This window comes from Orussus abietinus, unplaced genomic scaffold (genome assembly GCF_000612105.2).
Source record: "Orussus abietinus isolate OABI.00-Male unplaced genomic scaffold, Oabi_2.0 scaffold29, whole genome shotgun sequence".
NCBI lineage: Eukaryota > Metazoa > Arthropoda > Insecta > Hymenoptera > Orussidae > Orussus > Orussus abietinus.
The window spans coordinates 405909-427513 of record NW_019395567.1 but is presented as its reverse complement, the minus strand read 5'-3'; the positions used below and the strand labels follow the sequence as shown (position 1 = coordinate 427513).

Below are 21605 nucleotides of genomic sequence, written 5' to 3'. Positions count from 1 at the left end.
ATTCGTGCCTTCTGGGGCCCTAATTGGCTGCGGAGGGACTCTCTGCGCCATCTGTGATTTCCAGATCAATTAAATTTTCACTCCGAGACCTCGTATTACCATCGTTTTAGCAAAGAAGCGCATACAACACTTTTTTTGCCTTTATCCCGTTCAAATGCGAGTTTATCGATTACCAGAGTGTTCTAAATTGTCGTAAAATTGTCCTGACCCTTTCGATTCTCATATCAGACCCTTCGATAATTGTATGTTGATCGAAATATGAGAGCTCGACGCCATTTTGGTTCTGGTCTGGAATGAGTTAAAAATTTTTTTTGAAAAATCCAAATTTTCAATGTGTCAGGACAATTCTTTGATGATCAGGAGTGATGTGTCAAAGTGTCGGACAGTTTGGTCTAATACCCTTAAAAATAAGTGATGTATTCGAATCGACTGATTTGAAGGATGTTTCACTTCACCTTAATCAAATTTTCATAGACGACACTTTGCCGCGAGTTCATAATTTCACTTCATTTTTCTTTGCACTAAAATTGAGTGACCGGGGTCAGGTTGGGATCCTTCAGGACTCGCTTCAGGCGCGGAAAATCCGAGCCGATGGGGAATAACGATTTTTCCATTTTTCTAGAAGGGATTTCGAGGTGCTCGCGGCTTTCCACGCGTCAAGCCGTCGAATCCAAGAATCCGCCGAGCCGTGTCGATACGCGGAACGACAGGATGACGGATGTGATTTTTCCACGAGGCCGCGGTTCGCGTCATTCCCGCCTTTCCCCCAGAGAAATGGAAACGTTTCAGGGCGTCCGACGCCCAGGGCGGCCATTTTTGCCCTCCCCAAGGTGGAAATCAAAACGAGAAAGAGATCAATGGTGTCTGGCCGATTCCAGCCTGGGTACGAACATTTTTCCTCATTTTTTCGGCCCGGACATTTGGAGACATCTGACGTAGTCCCGTCGTGGGAGAGAGATCAATGGTGTCCTTTCCGGTCCCTTTGGGAGAAAATCAGGTCCTTCTCGAGAAGCCTCCTTTGAAGAGCGTATATTTTAGGACCAAACGATGAATTTTTTGCGGCATCATTTTCCTCGTCCCGAAGTGCTGATTTTGTTCTCTTTCTAAGCAAGAGCCGCATCTTGGTCCAGTTGATCGGCAAGAATCACCTTCTTCAGGTAGGAACCTCACGAGGGTATAATTCAGGACCAAAAGATGAATTTTTTGCGGCATGATTTTCCTCGTCCCGAAGTGTCGATTTTGTTCTCTTTCTAACAAGGAAGGTACCTGAGGTGTCCCCCTCCGATTTTGTTCATTTTTAAATATGTTATAGAGGACTAAAATCTAAGGGACTCGTGTTTTTTTTTATCGGCGGATAAACACTTTTAGGGGTTGAAATCAGGCTTCAAAGTTGGCCGTACAAGGGGGTGAGTTGGCTGTTTCATATAGAAGCACTTGTCCGATTTTCATGAAACAACCGTCAAAATGTAGGGAATGAAGAAGTATGAATCATGCATTTGGAATTTTTCGAGAAAATTCATTTTTAAGGGGTGACCCACCCCTTTGAATATTTCTTTTACTCCTTACGCGAGCAGTAATTGCTCTATCGATATGAAACTTGGTTAATTTATAGACCAGAACAATACAAAAAAAGTTTCATTTGGATGGAACAATTACTGCTCGCGTAAGGGGTAAAAGAAGTATTCAAAGGGGTGGCTTACCCCTTAAAAATGAATTTTTTCGAAAAATTCCAAATGCATGTTTCATCATTCTTCATTCCTTACATTTTGACGGTTGTTTCATGAAAATCGGACGAGTGCTTCTATATGAAACAGCCAACTCACCCCCTTGCACGGCCAACTTTGAAGCCTGATTTCAACCCCTAAAAGTGTTTATCCGCCGATGAAAAAAAAACACGAGTCCCTTAGATTTTAGTCCTCTATAACATATTTAAAAATGAACAAAATCGGAGGGGGACACCTCAGGTACCTTCCTTGTAAGCAAGAACCGCATCTTGGTCCAGTTGATCGGCAAGAATGACCTTCTTCAGGGAGGAAGCTCACAAGCATCCGTTGTAGTCTCAACATAGGGAAACGGAAGAGAGATCAATGATGTCCCTCCTGAAGAGGTCCCTTTGATGAGCGCAACTTCCAGGAGCCAACTTCTTCCTTTTTCATTCCCGTTCCTTTTCTTCGTCCATCTTGGCCAGAAGCGGCATCCTCGTTCTTTTCTTCGGACCCAGCTCGCCTTCGATCCTTTCCCACGTCCCGGGCGACAGGGGTCAACTTTAGTTCTGCAACTCCTCCACCTCTCACTTAATTAGACGAGCTCGAACTTTTGGATCGAGTCGAGGTCGCTTCCAAAAGGTGGCCGGCTCGATCCGAGGAACGCATTTGCCAACTTTGCGCGAGTTTTCCGTACCCTTTGCCATTGGCTGGTCTGGAAAGATGTTCGGGATCAGGGTCCCCTGCTCTTTGAATCCTGGATCGGAGGCTTTACCTTTGCTTGGTGGTATTTACGGTCTCGCCAGGACGAGGTGTGATTTCCGGAAACCGAAAGGACCTCTACAAATAGCTGATTCCACATAGATAGAGGAGCGATCCCTCATCAGGATCTGGTCAACAATAGTGGTCAAAGAAGAAATCGACGTACACTCTTCCTTGCCCAGAGAAGAAAAAAAATATTAGAGATTGACAAAGGGTCCCAAAGTGCGATTGCGAGGGAAATTGATCAAAGTCTTCGGTTGACGTTGACTAATTCGCCCATCAGAAAAAGGAAGACGGATGAACCGCGTTGATAGGGACTTGGCAGGGTCCATTAACATGTAAACCAGGGTGGAGGAGACAAAACCCATTAACTCGAGGTCTGTCTTGCCGAAGCCATGAAGAGCGAGACGATGTGCACCAAGAATAAAGATAACATGTAAAGAGTAAAATCAATCGTGTAATTCGGGTACCGCGAAGAGTGGGTTCCTCATTTTTTACAATGTCTCCTTTTCCATGGGAAATCTCAAAAGAGCTACGCCCAGGTATGGGGCAATTTTGGACCACCCTCGTTAGCGACCTCCACCGTTCGACTTCCATAATGGCCGGGTTGGCCAATAGTTGGAAACAATTCTCGAGTGACCAGGGTCCGGCCTCGTCCTGGTCAGCTTCGGCCATTCGGGTGGCCCAAACGTGTTTCGCAATGGCCTCGGAGTTTAAATTAGTATCTGCGTTCGCGGGAGGAAAATCGCGCGAAATCCCTCGGATCCCACGACCCAGTTCGGCCCGATGTCCGCAAGAAAGTTTCCCATCGGGTATGTTGTTCCGCAAATGGAAAACGTTCTTGCGAGTTACTTTATCCGGCTGGCTATAAAGCCGGAGGGAGACTTCGGGCTTCCGCGGAATCTTTCCAGCTCGGATCTGCTCCGCTCTCCGAGTACTTTTCCATTTTTCTTTACATTGAATTTATCAGGGTCGAACGTTCTTATCGCGGTGCCGTTAACATACTGGCTGGGAGATGTAACAATGCCATGTCTATCGAACACTTTTTACACGTTCGAGTATGGATTTTTCAAGAGATAAAGTATTTCCACGCGAACTTCAAATGGAACCGAACATTTTTTATTACATGCGTTGGAACATGCATGCCGCGAACAGTGGTAAATATAATAATATTCTACGTGAATTCCCAGCCGAACTGAGAATTCTTTACACATTCTTCGAATATATGAGCCGCTCAGTGCACACATCGACTAACTCCACTTTTTGAAAAATCTTAAATTTAGGTGTCAAGGCACTTGGTATAGTCATAACTTTTTATATTTATAATATCTTTCCTGATTAATAGAGATTAACACCATTAAACGGCAACATTTTTTTGGGCATTGAATAATGAGCAATTTATTTCAGAAGCCATTTTGATTAACTCCATACTCTAATGTAAATCGTAGACGAATACCTGGCAGTATAGTATTATTGGATTATCTGTTGCGGCCGTACATCGACGCTTTTTTTTTTAAACAGCCGAAGATGCTTTCCCCCTTTCAACAATATGAGGAATAAAATCGCATCAGCAAACAGATAGAAAGAAGCGCAATGCAGACGGTAGTTAGTATAACAGTGATCTCTCACGCTGAATGTTACCGTATACTTCACCAATATTACACGGACTACATATATTTTGGTCTTTTCAACATTACTCTATGATTGTTTTTAAAGAACTAAATATTATACCGTTATAATCAAGATGAGTGAAACTAATAACAATGTGGATGTGGAAAGCAGTGATGATTCTTCAATACGATTTATCAGCAGAAAGTCTGGTGCAAGAAGACGTTTATCCTGTTTCTCGGATTCATCCGATTGCAACGGTACAAATTCCCCAAAAAACACATCGATTGGGAGGAAAAGAAGTCCTAATCCTGATAAATGGTCACGAAATTTTTAAAAGCATAACGGAACAAAAGGTTTGGCATACAGGAATAGGGGAGGAAATTTAATACCTGCAAAAACATTTGTCGATATAAAATCCAGACGATTATTTTTTGGCTATTCTTTCTTATTAATTTTATATACCGTTAGATGAAAACTATAACTGTATTTATGTATTCAACATTATATATTTGAAGTTATATTATAATAGGAATTTTAAAAAAGAATCTACATTACTTCATCGCATTTCTCAACTTTTTGTTTTATGGAGTTAATCAATGTGTGCACTGAGCGGCTCATATGTACTTTTAATTACGCCATTACCCGCAAATGTCTGAATTCGAATTCAGGTGAAGAATTCGTTTCTTGATCCTCGCCGGCGTTTCTTCTTGTCTCCGGTATTCTTAGGGCCCTCCACCCTTTTCCGCGTCCTTTCCTTCGATCTCCTCGAAGGGCTCAACTTCTTTACGAAGCAGGGAAACGATCGAGGAGACTCCTCCGGGAATGAAGGTCGTATCCGAGGCGTCTCTTTCCCCGCGTTGTCGGTTCCACTCGCTGCACCCTTAAATGGATCGTAAACGGGACTCGAAACCACGAGGCTCGCTTATTGCGAGCAAGGGGGTGCTTTTCTTCGGGGAAATCTGTGTCGAGAAGACCGTAAGCTCGGCGGCTTATGAAACGTCATCTTTCACCAACGAGAAAGTAGATCACCGGTTACAAGGAGGGTCTTTGACAGGACGCTGATGCCCTCTCTAACTTTCCCCTCTTCCGTCGTTTCATTGTTCGCCGGGCACTTCGTCTCCTTACGCGTTCGTTTTATTATTTTTTTTTAAATCCACCTAATCTCACGGAATTATCTTTCATTCCATTAGTTCTTTCGCATTGATTTCTGAGTTTGCAATTTTTTTTTTCAAACTCCATTTACTTTCATTTTATCTTTTTTCAATACGCCTTTCGTGTCAGTTTATCAAGTTGAAGTTTGAAATAAGACTTGACGTAATTGCCACCGTTAGTCTGCTCTTTTTTTTTAAATCCACCTAATCTCACATAATTTTCTTTCATTCCATTAGTTCTTTCGCATTGATTTCTGAGTTTGCATTTTTTTTTCCAACTCCATTTACTTTCATTTTATCTTTTTTCAATACGCCTTTCGTGTCAGTTTATCAAGTTGAAGTTTGAAATAAGTCTTGACGTAATTGCCACCGTTAGTCTGCTCTTTTTTTTTAAATCCACCTAATCTCACGTAATTTTCTTTCATTCCATTAGTTCTTTCGCATCGATTTCTGAGTTTGCAATTTTTTTTTTCAATCTCCATTTACTTTCATTTTATCTTTTTTCAATATGCCTTTCATGTTAGTTTATCAAGTTGAAGTTTGAAATAAGACTTGACGTAATTGCCACCGTTAGTCTGCTCTTTTTTTTAAATCCACCTAATCTCACGTAATTTTCTTTCATTCTATTAATTCTGTCGCATTGATTTCTGAGTTTGCATTTTTTTTTCCAACTCTATTTACTTTTATTTTATCTTTTTTCAATGCGCCTTTCATGTCAGTTTATCAAGTTGAAGTTTGAAATAAGACTTGACGTAATTGCCACCGTTAGTCTGCTCTATGAAGTAATGAATATTTTTTAAACGCGATAGAGAGTATTGACAGGTTCCCTCGACACGTTAAAGCGAAAAGCACGAGGAATAAAAACAATTACTAGGAGGGGCGTGTTAATTAACTCTTTTCTACCTCGTTCAGAGGAATCACACGGTTCGGTTCGGAAATTGTGCCGCCCTTTTGGCCGGATGCATCTCAAAGTCTCTCTTCATTTCGCCAGTTTCGGTCCTCCGTGCTTTTTAATATCGACAGGCAGAGATGAACACTGGCTCGGTAATTGCGATCTCTTTGAGGCCGCCATGTTGTCGGAAGTGGAAGAAATAATTCAAATCGAACGAATATTTCGGGGAATTAAATAACCCACGGAGGTCTCGCTTCCATTTACTTCGATATTACATTATTTTCGACTTCGGAATTTATACGAGAGTCGTCAATTGGAGCTGCGAATCAATATCGTGATATGAGTTTTTGTTTGCCTTTCCGGAAAATCCTGGAGATGGTTTATTAGCTGAATAAAAGAGATCCGTCAATGGCCGGGTGAATTTTCTGTTTACAGGACAGGATTTATTTTGGTCGGTTCGATTTTCTTTGGGGAGTCGTAAATTTTCCGGAAAGGAAGGAAAGTGAAAACCCAGCTGCTCTCCTGAACACGTCCTGGCGATAAAGGGATTATTTATTACGGCCAAGATTTAGTCGATCATCGTTAAAAACAATGAAAATCCTGATTTTGGTGCGAGGTTCATTCTACTTAACAGGAACATTTTTGATAAAAGCGTTTAATGTAAAATTGACAACCAAAGAATCTCTTTCAATGGCATTTACATGACTCCCTCGGTACAGCGATATCTTTCATTGTAGCTGCCGTTGTCCATTCAAGCTTTTCATTTGAAATTCCATTAATAAAAAAAAAAAATCATATATTCGATATGAGTGACACTTTTAAAATTCACGAATTTTCCTTAGAAAAATTGCAAATGAATTCCTCTCATTGTACTGCGTAATCAGTCTTTCGTCGAAGCTCCTGTCCACGCCGCAGCTCATTCAAGCTTTTCTTTTGAAATTCGATCAATAAAAAAAAAAATCAAATATTCGATATGAGTGACACTTTTAAAATTCCGTAGCTCATTCGAGTTTTTCTTTTGAAATTCCAACGCTCCCTCCAAAAATGGCGAGTAAATTCGTCTCTCGGTGCCAAACTTGCACATCTCGTGCGTCGTCATCGGTCCTTCGAAGCAGATTTCTGCGTCGTTTCCCACCCGAGCTCGTAATCAGGAAAAGCCCTACCGGAAGCGTGGGAATCGCGATCGCGGTGTCCCCAGGGCGTTTTTGCCGGCGGGGTGAGAAATGGCTGGGAGAATCAGGCACGATGGGGATGAGACATAACCTGCTGGGAGCCTGAGGAAAAGAGAGGAGGCGAGGGGGAAGGGTGTTCAAATATGTACGAGAGATGCGCTCTGGACCCTCGCAACGCCTCGGAATCCCACGAGTGCATTCTCCTCCTCTTGCCTCTCGCTTTCTCTCGTTAGAGGGGCTACCGTCCGTTTTCATTTTCCCGCCACCCGGGGAAATTTATCGCCCGCCCTCGGTTGATCGAGCCAACCGCGCCGGACCCTCTCCAGTCCGGAAAATGCCGGATCGTCCGTTTTCCCGATTTCTTCCGATTTTCGACCCTCCCACGTTTCCGATTCCCCTGCCCTTCGGTCCCTCCAGGGACTTTCGTTACACGATTTTACTCTATCCCAATTTATTCAGCTTTATCTCCCGCTTTTAAATATCCCCCTCGCGCGATTTATCATTTACCCCTTAATTTTCACACTTTCCACACCTCATCCTGATCCAGAATTCATCGCAGAATGAATCTTCATCCTATCCCCCGATTTACCCAGTACTTAATTCACTTCTCATTTCATATTTTCTGTACTCATCTCCGGTCGAAATTCTTATCATAGGACTTTCAATTGTAGGGTGAAACATCCTTCAAATCAGTCGATTCGAATACAACACTTTTTTTTAAGGGTATTAGACCAAACTGTCCGAAACTTTGACACATCACTCCTGATCATCTAAGAATAGTCCTGACACATTCAAAATTTGGATTTTTCAAACAAATTTTTTAACTCATGCCAGACCAGAACCAAAATGGCGTCGAGCTCTCATATTTCGATCAATATACAATTATCGAAGGCTCTCATATGAGAATCGAAAGGGTCAGGACAATTTTACGAGAATTTAGAACACTCTGGTAATCGATAAACTCGCATTTGAACGGGATAAAGGCAAAAAAAGTGTTGTATGCGCTTCTTTGCTAAAACGATGGTAATACGAGGTCTCGGAGTGAAAATTTAATTGACCTGGAAATCACAGATGGCGCAGGGGGTCCCTCCGCAGTCAATTAGGGCCCCAGAAGGCACGAATCCAGAGGATTTCTGGAGTTTTTCTTCGATTTCTTGATATTTATTATACGAAAACGACAGGTGGAATATGCCATTTGGTACAATACACAATATAATTCGACCCAGCTGTCAATATAAAAACCAACGTCGGCAACGTAGGCATTTAGAAAAATCTTCTTTATCGACGTCGATCAAGTTCCTCGACGTGTTTCACTTCACCTTAACAACGTGAATATGGAGGCTATAAGGAAGGTCCCCCATAAAATTGCATTGTTTACAAGAAATTAAAAAAATATCTATAGGCAAATTAAAATAAAATAAAAATTTCACGGGAGTCAGGACCTTTCCTGTAGCTTTTATATTTACATTGCAAAGTTCCAGACGATTCGGTAAACCCTCTTCGGAGAAAAGTATTATAAAGGAGACCTCTTTACCGCCACTTTCGCGGCGCCTTAAAGAAGGGCCTAAATTTCGACTCGGTATCGGGATTTTCAGTTCATCCCAAGCCTTTATTTTCGCCGACAATTTTTCCGTCGGGCATCAGCGGCTTTCGTTAACGTTAACGACCTGCCCTGGCGAGTCGCATAAAATCCCTTTGTCCCCTGGAATAAAGTCCGATTGATCGAGCCGACATCGAGCGAATCCGCCGGTCGAATTACCCCGAGATTCGCGATAATCGGGGCGGGGGTGCAGAAGGAAGTCGTATCTCTCCAGGGCGAATCGAGTTTTCGCCCGGAACAGGAATCCCTCTTCCTCTCCCTCTAACTATTCGCTTTTGCGCTTGCTCGCCTTTGTCGCGAGCCACAGTTTCGGCCCGGCCATTAAATCGGTGTCCGCCGACTCGTGATACACCGAATTTCCGGGGGTGCGCTCGATAACTCTCCGTTGGTGCCTTAGGGGGTTGGGAGAGGTTATGGGGGTGCGGCGAGGCGCAAGGGGGTAGATAGGTACAGGGGAGTCAGCTATGTCCAGGAGGAACAAGAAAGGCAAAGAGGAGACTACTTTGGATAATTCAATTTAATAATCAAATTGCGTACTTTAGATATTTTCATTTTTTTTTCTTTTTCTTAATCCCCTCTTAATGTTTAAATGCATGAAAGTGTCATATATACATTCCAAAATGTCATGGATATTTATGACATCTTTCTCCAAATTGGGTGCACCGAATCATTTGAAACTCCACCATGAGATTTTATGGAGGCTCTGGATAATTCAATTTAATAATCAACTTGCGTACTTTAGATATTTTCATTTTTTTTTCTTTTTCTTAATCCCCTCATAATGTTTAAATGCATGAAAGTGTCATATATACATTCCAAAATGTCATGGATATTTATGACATCTTTCTCCAAATTGGGTGCACCGAATCATTTGAAACTCCACCATGAGATTTTATGGAGGCCCTAAGGAACGCGACGCTCATGAAATTTCATAAAAAAAAAAAAAATGTGTATTTATCTCGGACAAGGACGAAAAATACGCATTTTTTTGTCGATAACTGAAATTTCATAAACATCGCGTTCTTCGTCTCGTTTTTGACATTTTTTCCGAACTGGGTGCACCGTATCGCATCAAACTTTAAAACGTGAATATGGAAGCTACAACAATGGTCCTGTCAATCACGAAATTTCAATTTTTTTTAAATTTGTTTGTAGATATTTTCACAGTTTTACATCTTTACTTTAACGGAGGTTGAGGTGATAAGGTCGAGTATTGTAATAGAGAAATAAAATGAATAAATAGTACGAGGAGATTGTAATAATAAGAAATGAAATAAACGTCGGGTCTGTGGAATAGAAAATCATTGCTGACTTAATCCGGGCACCTGGTGGTTAATACTTCTTGCCAACTATTTATTTTTTATTTCTTTTTCCCGGTAGTAGGAATTATTGGTATTGTTAAGGAAATTGTAGAGAAGTGCACCGATTCGTTCGGTTACTCGACCCCGATTGCGAAGGGGTGATCTGGATTTAATTCGGAAAATTGCCGAGGAAATTGCGCGGAAGTTTATAATGAATAGAATCGAGTTGCCCCGTGCCTATTATTTGCGATTATCGATTTTAGGAATTACGGGGTCTTATTACAGTTTGTTTGGGAAACGCGACGCGTTCCGGACGGGCTGGAAATTGGCAGAATTATTTTTGGAAGGGCAAAGCTGTCCAAAATATTCTTGTCAATGGTATACATCTACTTAAAGTTAACTGCAAAATTCATTAAACGAAATGGCACAGATAATTAATTTTTTTTTTTTAATATTTTTCGCGAACTACATTTTCGGCTCGATTTGGACGGACTGGAAATTGACCGAATTATTTTTGGGAGTGCACGTAAAGCTGTACAAAATATTCTTGTTAATTGTCTACATCTATTTCGGGTTAACTGCAAAATTCATAACACGAAAGTACAGCGATCATTCATTTTTTCCATGTTTTTCTCGGGCTACATTTCCGACTCGAATTGCGGGAATAGAAATTCGAGGAAAAATTGAGGATAGAGGTGAATCGATCTCGATGAGGGGTCGATCGAAATAATCGAAAGCTTGTTGTGCATCTAACGATATCATTGGCTGCTTCGCCGAAGGGCTGCCCGACATTTCCGAGGTAATATTCAGCTTTAACGGGGAATCGTAAACCGCAGAACGATTTCCCGCAATCGGAAGTGGCCATAAGATACGCCGAGCTTTTCCTTCGATTTTCGATTCCCGATAAAATCGCTCGTCGTGATAATCGCGTATACGCGGATGTAAACATCTCCTCCGCGAAAATTCACCCTTGCAAAAGCATAATCCGATCGTTTTATTATATACCTCCCGATAATATTTTCTGGAAGTCGATAAACGCGATGATAATGATTTCCGTTATCAGGGTAAGCCTCCCTGGGGTTGCTTTTAATTGGTGGATTTTTCTTAGGGTTAGGGGATGCTCTAAAGGGTGTTTCTGCTTTTCCTTGATAGGAGGAATTTATCTCCCCCTATCATGACGTCTCTCTTAATCCAAGGGATAACATCCCCGGATAAGAACGAGTCGCTATCATTCGTCACAGGTTTTTGTTGTATTCGTAATAGTTGAAAATAATCATAATAGAGGGTTTGAATATCTCGGATTATTTTCCTTGCATTAATAAGTCTCGGTACGGCTGTCCTCCAAGGGATGATCCCTGATTTTTCCCTATTAATCATAATTAAAGGGGTAGGTCATATTAGAGGAAGGCTTATCATTCCCGGATTATTTCCCTCGCGTTATCAAATTTTGCTACAGTTGTCTACGTGTCAGTAGGTTGAATTTCACCCCTCGGTTAAACCGTCCTCCAAGGGATGATCCCAAACCGGCGCCCACATAAACATGGCCTATCTCCCTCCATCACGTCGTTTCCCTTAATCCGGCGGAACACCTCCATCCTTGCATCAGATCGAGCCGCCATCATAAGTCACCGATGTTTCCCGCAGTAAGTACCTAATTATCCCTGTCGGATCCCACTCCCCCAAGGGAACCAATTCCAGCGGTACAATAAACATCCCTCACTTGCTCGCCATTTCCCTCCGGCTCGGAGGAGCTTCCGGTCGCCCTTTTTTTCCTTGGCAATGTCCGAGATGGCTGCAAAGCTTCTTCTCCGAGATTGGTGCCCCTTATCTCGTCGTATCTGGATTGCGCGTCGGGGACGCATCGCCGCCATCTTGGAGAACGTTTTGCGTCGAGGACTCCAGAAATTCCCTCTCTGCTGTCCTCTCCACGTCAGAATATTGGTCGATTTATTAATGCCGGCACCCGTTGTTGCGTTTTTAGCTAAAAAATGTTTAGAAGCAAGATATTGGCTTTCCATTATTTGACTTGGCACTCGTTATTACGTTCCATATCTCCATTCCACCTCAGCGTCCTTCGCCGCCATCTTGGAGAACGTTTTGCGTCGAGGACTCCCGAAATTCCCTCTCTGCTGACCGAACTCATCCGTTTTGGGATCAATCTATGATTTGTGGCTAGTACAGACGTTTCGAGATAGAATCCTCATACTGTGAATCTTGTTCAGACTTTCGTGAAGTTACCATTAAAATTGTTTTTTCCTTCATTAAAAATTTCTGCGACCTTTTCCATTTTGGAAGCCAAGATGGTGAAATCTATCTAGCGTTCACTTATATTCGGGATTTCCATTGGCACTTCTAAAAAAAATTCCCAACACCAAGACGTTGGTTCACCACTTGTTCATCTTGTTCTCCAAGATGGCGAATCCCATTTAGTGTGCAATTAGGCTCGCAGTTTTTTTTATAAAATCCTCCACGTCAGAATATTGGTCGATTTATTAATGCCGGCACCCGTTGTTGCGTTTTTAGCTAAACAATTTTTAAGCGCAAGATATTGGCTTTCCATTTTTTGACTTGGCACTCGTTATTACGTTCTATGGCTCCATTCCACCTCGGCGTCCTTCGCCGCCATCTTGGAGAACATTCTGCACGAGTTAGAGGGTCAATCGGATCGGTTGGGTGACCGGTGGTCACCGTAGGTCACATTCGTTGACCATCAACGATAGGTAATCCGATGACCGGATATCCCACCCCCTACATTAGGGCGAAATTAGGTCCCGCGGTTGGCAATGACGCTCCGGGCGAAAACCCCCAGCACCCTGAAGGCATTGTGGGTTCTCGGATCTCGGGGCTAATTTATTCACGCCAGATCGACCAGAGATGGGTCGTATGTACACGGGTACACGGTTACATGGCCCCGTGTTTGCGCCATGCAGACGTACGTACCGAAACCGCCTTACCCGCCAGACGCACCGAACCCTGAACCTAACCTAACCCCGGCTGAATATTAATTTCACCGAGGGAACTGGAAGGCGAATCTCTTTACACAGTCCCGGAAAAAATGGACCCGCCAGGACGAGCGGTCGACCCATTTCCCGTGGAAATATCCTGGAGGTAAATTCACGCTCTATCGGCCGAAGATGGATCCTGGGCTCACACACACGTACCAGTGAATATGTGTTCCCTATACATATGCACGCACGCGGTTTCCGGAAGGAGAAACCGGAAGCGGTGAACCGGACAAACCGTGGTTCCCTTTTTATCCTTTCACGCCTGGGGCGCCATCTTGGGGAAAAAAAAAGCCCGCCCGATTAGTCAGGGATCCTTTATGGGGGTTTCAGGGGGTTCTTTTTATTACATCTTCTCAGCCCCTAATTTTTATCCGGGAGAGTATGGGAGCTGACAGAAAAATTATTCACAGTAATAATCAATTTTATTTGCCTCAGAAAATGCAAAAACTCGAAAATTTCTATACAGAGATATTTCTGCTGTATAGGCAATTAGAGTTTATCGGTAGTTATGTCTTTGACACAGAAATTATACTCATAATTACAATATTAATTCCTAGCAATAACAAATTATACGTCGTTAATACTAATTTAGCAAGAACTTTTTCTAAAAATGCTCTCCTATGGTTACATCCACGTTTGATACAATTGTTAGTCATTTTGCTGTTGGTACAATAATTGCTGCAGTCAAACTTGATCAAAAGTACCGCTCTTTGCCTAAGAATGGAAATGTCTTTTTTCCGTGTACATAGAGAAGGACCTTTCCTTATTATCTTAAGGCGGCCGCATAAGTCATAATCGGAGCGTAATTCAAGTACGATGTCTATGTACAGGGTGGTTCATGACCCTTGAAGCGAGTAATCCCTTCGCTCGGAGAGCAATCAGCTAACGAGGGCACCAGTTGGCCAGCTCTCAGTTGGATCAATAATGTAAGCTCAGCTTATTTGTCTTGTTTTTCGGCCTGGACACAGAAAGAGCTTACTAATTCATCCAACGACTGGCATCGCTTAGCCCATTAAGTATGCGAATACTTGATGCTCCAACGGCCCCGTAAAGTTGAGTAATATCGGCCCAGTTTTCTTCATCTTATGCTCCGGAAGTAACGCAAGCGTAATTACACCCCGAGGACCCGAATAAATTATACATTAGAGATGGTGCCGTTGTAAAGTTACGTAAAACAACCAGTTGAATTATTCGCCGACCTGAGAGGTCCACTATATCCTTCCTCTTCAAGGATGCGCATTTTGGATGCTCCACCGCAGTGTCGTTTCAAAATCTTTGAAAAATTTCTTGAAACCCTCCTTTCCAAGTTAACCCTTCGTTATTATTTTTAAACAATTGTACATTGCTTTTAACCGAGGAAATTGGAGCTTTTCGTTTTATCAAGGATGGTCTGGAATTGTGACAAATCGTGAGTGGGACATTTCGCATTTAAACAATTTACATTACCTTTAACCAAGGAAATTGGAGTTCTTCTTTTTATCAAGGATGGTCTGGAATTGTGACAAATTGTGAGTGGGATATTTTGCTGGGATTTCTAATCAGTAAGTAGAAAAAAGCGTGGCTTAAGTCAGGCGAGGTAGAGCCGTGAAAGCGTTTAAGTGGACTAACCGGTGTTATTTTTAAACAATTGTACATTGCCTTTAACTGAGGAAATTGGAGTTTTTATTTTTATCAAGGGTGGTCCGGAATTGTGACAAATTGCGAGTAGGACATTTTGCTGGGTTTTCTGACCAGTAAGTAGAAAAAAGCGTGGCTTAAGTCAGGCGAGGTAGAACCATGAAAGTGTTTAAGTGCCCTAACCGGTATTATTTTTAAACAATTGTACATTGCCTTTAACCAAGGAAATTGCAGTTTTTATTTTTATCAAGGATGGTCCGGAATTGTGACAAATTGCGAGTAGGACATTTTGCTGGGTTTTCTGACTAGTAATTAGAAAAAAGCGTGGCTTAAGTCAGGCGAGGTAGAGCCGTGAAAGCGTTTAAGTGCCCTAACCGGTATTATTTTTAAACAATTGTACATTACCTTTAACCAAGGAAATTGGAGTTTTTCTTTTTATCAAGGATGGTCCGGAATTGTGACAAATTGCGAGTAGGACATTTTGCTGGGTTTTCTGACTAGTAATTAGAAAAAAGCGTGGCTTAAGTCAGGCGAGGTAGAGCCGTGAAAGCGTTTAAGTGGACTAACCGGTGAATAGGTGGAAAAAGTGCGGCTTAGGTCAGCCGAGGTTCGCGATTTAACTGGATGTCGCGAGATAGCGATAATGATGCCATCGCGTGTAAAGGAATCAAGGTGCACCTTTTTCATGGCCAGGTGGAGTCGCCTTATAAGATTAACGCGTTTAAGTGGAACAACCAGCTGAGTAGTCAGCCGCGCAAGAGTCGCATTCTAGCTGCACATTGCTAAATAATATCAACGCTATCATTATCTGTTTAAAAATCAGACCTCCACCATTTTCATGACCAATCCAGGTGGGTATAAAAAAATTCAAGTAGAACGATCCGTCAAAGAGTCGGCCGCGGAGTGTAAAAAACCGTGGCTTAGGCCAGCCGAGCGTCGCGCTTTCATCGAAAATCTGCCATCTAAAAACCAAGGATAAAAACTTTTCGGTCCCTCGCCCCTGTCCCGGAAATACGAAATTTTCACCCTGGGTAATTTCGCGCCCCATATACATGGAAACGAAGAATTCCGGCCACAAAGGGACTCGTTCGCGGGGAGGGATGACGTCGACTCTTTGGCTCCCTCTCTGCCGATCCTGTGCGAAGGTGCACATCCTCCGCGAACGAGCGAATGTGCAGATATACATATACATATATATGAACGTATATACACATATATATACCCGGTACATATCGTTTTGTAGAGTAAACGTCGACGGCCCTCGACTGCGGAACGATCTCCATTTAGAGTGGCGCTCTTACTCGCACTCGGTCGAAGTAGAGGGCGAGTCAGTAAAGGGTGTTAAGGTGGAGGGGCAAGAAGGGAGTACCGGTCTCCTCCCGTGTATATTAACTGCAGATGCACACGTCGGGGTGCACTCTGCTTCCCGGCCCCTCGATCGGACCATTTCGGAAATTACATCGGTCCCGTATATCGATCGCCGTTTTGAAATTTCGACCTTTCATCCCCTTACTCCAAAATTGCGATATTCAAATTTATCTACCCTTTGTATCTATAAATTAATTTATGGGGTGAAATATTGCCGGGATCCTATTTGATGACTCGACCTTGGTTTTTGGCAGGGTAATGACGAGTGGGGTAGGTCCAGGTCGGATGAGTACTCACCTTGCCGAAATTGGAGAGGCCGCCGATGTGAGGCACTTGACCAGGCTCGTCCGCCGTGCTGCAGTCTGCCCTACCGAACCAACACGTCAGTAACTCAATAGTGACAATCGTGTGCGTTATTGCGTTTGCATGGGCATGGAGAGGCCGACCCCCATGGGCAGCGGTAATGGGAATCGGCCGATCGTGCGGAACGCGGCCCTGCTGCGGCGCGGACGCGTTATTTGTGCGACCGCGCGAATCAAATCACGCGGATACGCGCTCCTCCAGATTTACAAGGGAGATTTATGCGCGACCGCGGGTTCGCCGGTGCTTATGGGATCCCAGGAGGTCAGGGGGAAGAGCTGGTTTTATGGGGAGGGACACCCCGCGAATCCGAGATACCGAGGGGTACTTCTTTTAACGAGGGGGGTTTCGGGAGTTTCAGGAGTTCCTCAGCACTAGATAGAGAGATCTTCATGATTCCAATGGTTTTAATGATTCTTTTTTACGTTGGTGACGTGAAAATATGGGTTTTATGGTGGATGATAACCCGCGAATCCGAGATACCGAGGGGTACTTCTTTTAACGAGGGGGATTTCGGGAGTTTCAGGAGTTCCTCGGTACTAGATAGAGGAATCTTCATGATTCCAATGGTTTTAATGATTCTTTTTTTACGTTGGTGACGTGAAAATATGGATTTATGGTGGATGATAACCCGCGAATCCGAGATACCGAGGGGTACTTCTTTTAACGAGGGGGATTTGGAGAGTTTCAGGAGTTCCTCAATACTAGATAGAGGAATCTTCATGATTCCAATGGTTTTAATGATTCTTTTTTATGTTGGTGATGTGAAAATATGGGTTTTATGGTGGATGATAACCCGCGAATCCGGGATAGCGGGGGGTATCTCAATTCTGGACGGAGGATTTTTCATGATTTTCACCATATAATGACCTCGACTCTGATGACTTCAAGATTTTCACGATTTTAATCACCTGGAAAGGCGGATTTCATGACGAGGGTCTCCTCGCGAATCCAGGATAGTGGTCCTACGTATAACCATGATGATGTTAATAAAGATGCTCAATGAATTTAATGACTTTGATGATTCTGATGAATTCCACGATTTTAACAATTTGGCCGTACCACGAAAATCCTGTATCACCAAGACAGGTGCATGAGTTCGGGAAAACCTTAAACCACCACATTGAAGCTAAGACTGGAAGAGACCGAATACTTGAAATTCCTGGGATTTCGCGAATATTTCACCGGCGGAATTCGCCCGAGTCGACGGGTGCCAGGAGCAGAAACGTCCTGCGGAAAGACGGATCCGCTCTCAGGAACAACCCTTCGGGTCGAAGGGCCGGGGGAATTGCATCTATTAATGTGATCGAGAGCCTCGGATTTCTAAGGACCCCATCCCAGAGGGGCACTTCAAGAAGTTCCCGCACCCTCTCCAAGGACTAACCTGCGTTTCCCTGAAAACGAAGATCCGCTGATCAGCGATAATGAGAACGACTCGAGGTTACCTCGCGATATAAAAAGTCGATCAACCAGGGTGGGAGGGGTTGAATTGCGCTTCGAGTGCCTGGAATTCACCAATTCCTGGCAATTGCCGAATCGTTGAATGCTTCAATGCGGAGTGCACGTAATCGGAATCTCGTCACGCGGATGCGCTCCGGGGACAAAGACTGTCACTTGAAAAGACGGACTCCCTTCTGGGGGTAATTTCTTGTATCGAATCGACGGAGTGACGCTTAAGTGATCGAGGGTTTCGTAACTGCGAGTGCGGTAACCTCGTTCCATCGATAACGCATTGCAATTGGCGATGATGGACGAGGGAGTGAATTTCAAATTCAAAGACCGGGAACTGGGATGTGTCTTCAAAAAATGGACACTCATAGGTATTACGTGCTGACTGGTATACGTGGGAAAGTAACAACCCTTGTGAATGATGGTTATAGCATCATCGAATGCTGGTCTTGATTAGTCATTAAAGCGAATTGATCGCGCAATTTAGTCGTAGTTGTTCGACAAAACATCTCGTCTAAGCACCTCGTGGAGAGGGTTGAGGTATTAGGTTGTCCAGAGGGTTGTTGTGGCGTTTGTTGTCTAAGACTTGACGGGTTGGGGTCAAATAATATAGTTTTTCCTTTATATCCATGTTATGTCCATTTTATGTACCACAAAGTTTGCATTTTGAAATGATGTATGACATGGTAAATGGAAGAAGAACATGATTTGAAAACCAAGCGCCGAGTCTTAAACTCTAAAAACCGCAATACTTATCTGGGTAGCCTAGGACCTATAAATAGGCGGCGCGTCGCCCGCTCGCTGCCAGTCGGCGTCGAGCCTCCGCGGGGAGCGGATCGGAGGCGCGGAGCAGAGGTAAGTCTTGTACCCGCGGTCGTGGAGCACTCACCAAGGTGTGTTACAGGTGTGCGTCAGGGTGAGGTACCTCGCGCCGAGCTCGTACAGCATCCTCAGGACTGCCAGACTCGCCCCCACGGCGTGTCCGCCCTCCACCCCTATCAGACTGGCCAATCGACCCTCTTTGTGCGCCCTCTCGATTCCTGTAAATTCACCCCGTGAATAAAAACCTTTTCTACACTTTGCGGATGTTTTTATTTTCCGATATCATTTTAGGGCATTTTAATGAAACTCCTATAATTTATTGTGTAAAGGTTGCACTTTGCTTTCGGATCGTGCAAGTGTATTTCGTGGCGGGAATTTCGTGGAAAACGGAAACTACCACTAAGGCACGGAGTAACAATACGTTGAATCGGCGAAACGGTCCCCGAATAAGGGGGCGAAGAAATCGACGGGGTGAGAACGGCTGCCCAAGAGAAGTCGTTAGTCATATGGAGCGACGGACGTAGCGTACGTGCCCCCGTGTTTTCCACGTCGGAAATCACACGGGGTCGGTAACGAGCGGCGTCGCTGAAAAGGACCTCAAAAAGGACCTCGAAGAGAAATCCGAAGAGGGGCTCGAAAAGCGACACAATGTACAGTGCACGGTTCGGCTTTGCCGCTTCGTCCTCACTCTCTCGTGAAATTTCTATTCTTTGGTCGGAAAACGATCCCGACAGCATGAAATATCGCGAAGGGGTGCAAGAAAGAAAAACATAAAACTAGGAAGAAAGAAACGCATGAAAGTGTAATAAAAAAAATTAGCTTATCAAGTTTTTATCGAAAATCTGAAGAGTGCACCGTGTAAATTCGTTTCTTACTTCAGATTCGGGAAAATGGTTCGCATCAGACCCTGAAGAGAAGCCAGCTCTCGAGGAGTCATTACTCACAGGTACGTGCCTCGTATTTTCCGCGCGAGAAATCACACGAGGCTCGGAAGCAGAGCACGTTATTGCTGAAAAGGAACTCGAGGAAGAACTCGAAAAGCAAGCCCGTCCGAAAGAAAAAAAGAAGGAGAAAGCGACGAAGGAAGCAAAAGCAACTCAATATCCTGCGGTTCAATTCACAGCTCCGCCGTTCCGTTCTTCCCCCTCGGGAGTTGCCACACTCGCTCCTGGAAGATGATTTCCAGAGGAAACACAGAGGAGACGGGGAAAAGGCGGGCGGGAAAAAAGATATGAGATGGCAGCGTCTCCTCCAAAAGATAGGAGGAAATACAAGAAACACGGGGGTCGACGATAAAAAGATGGAGAAAATCCTCGGGAAATGGAGGAACAGGGTCGCGAGGTAGCATCCCCGAAGCGGACCGGAAATGCGCACCCCGTTTACCGCACGCCCACTTTCCACCCACTTTCCCACCCACTTCCGCCTTTTCCGCACCCCACCAGATTTGCGTTTCACGGCTGGGACAATATTGTCGCGACAAAAGGGTGTCTCACGAAGATTTAGCACCGATTTGTATTTTGGGACCGCCATCTTGGAACCCCTCGCGTTTCTTCCCGAGAAAAATGGGTGGCACATCCCTTGACTGGTACACTGAGAAAAAATAGTACCCATTACCATTACAGTTGTAAAATTGGCGCCAGTCTCTACGAGTGGTATGACATATAACTACAGATGGAAAGAATAACCTTACAAATTGCATTCTTTCTTTCTGCAGCTGCATTCTATTTTTGCAGTTGTACATCATACCCTCGCAACTACATTTTTCTCAGTATACCTGTTTTTATTATTTTATTTTCTACAGTCCTAGCGTTTTGGAACTGTTATTTTCCTCAGACTTTTCTTCCTACTGTTTTTATATGAATTACAAATAACGGAGTGACCTCTAGGGTAATATGGCGGGGGATGAAACAATTATAAAATAACGCAGACACGTCCCTGATGAGGGAATTCCATCTGCCTCCCTTGGAATTTAATTTCAGGGTGGATTTCCGCTCTTTTCGCCAGCCGGATAGTCCAGATGCGCGGAATTCCTGTTTACTAACCAACTAAGCGCATGTTTCTGTAAATGAGAGGGATATTACATTTTTTTCTTTACACCAATTATTACGTGTATTTCTGCATTTAATTGCCGGAATTCTTCCTCGGGATGGCGACCACCCCTAAACGCGATTCATTCCGCTTTGATTTCAGCTCCGTGAATCCATCGTTAAACGCGATTGCTCGAGTTCGAGGGAGAAATAACAAAAAACAAGAAGATACCGCCGATAAATCCGACTTTCGCGGGTCATATTCTTTTTACATGCCATGTACCGGGTTGTGTCGGACCTCAATGGATTTCCCGGAGTGAATATTTTATACCGACACTGATAGCCATTTCGATATCCACAAACCCCAAGAAATTCATGAAAACGGAAACCTGAAATTCCCCAATTTCCCCATAAACCACCCCCCCTCCCAACAATCTCCCAGAACTGAAAAATAATCCTATAATCATCGAAGACTGCTTTCAAAATGATAAAAAAAAAAAGAAACCTGAACATACAATAATTTTCAATTGAATTCTATATTCACCGAAAAATCTTCTGAATGTTTTATCGGCATTTTCTTATCATTTTCTCCGAGAAACTGAAAAGGATAACTGTGCCCATAATTATGAAAGTGGTCTAAGTCAAAATTAAAAAAAAATGAGTTTATCAGTTATTTCACGCCATATTATTTCAAACGAAATTAATTCAATGTAATTTCGAAACAAAAAATATATGACTTAGACCACTTTCATAATTATGGGCACA

General features: G+C 43.5%; 1 protein-coding gene across 1 annotated transcript in view; it reads right to left on the bottom strand.

The window, feature by feature from the left end:
• LOC105699178 (dipeptidase 1) overlaps window positions 1–21605 on the bottom strand; it is a 72063-nt gene that overhangs the window by 25999 nt on the left and 24459 nt on the right. The window contains exons 4-5 of the mRNA XM_012423979.1: window positions 18881–19031; window positions 16480–16549 (exon numbers count right to left, since the gene is read on the bottom strand). Coding sequence (XP_012279402.1) covers window positions 16480–16549; window positions 18881–19031 — 221 coding nt within the window. The remainder of the gene's footprint in view (window positions 1–16479; window positions 16550–18880; window positions 19032–21605) is intronic.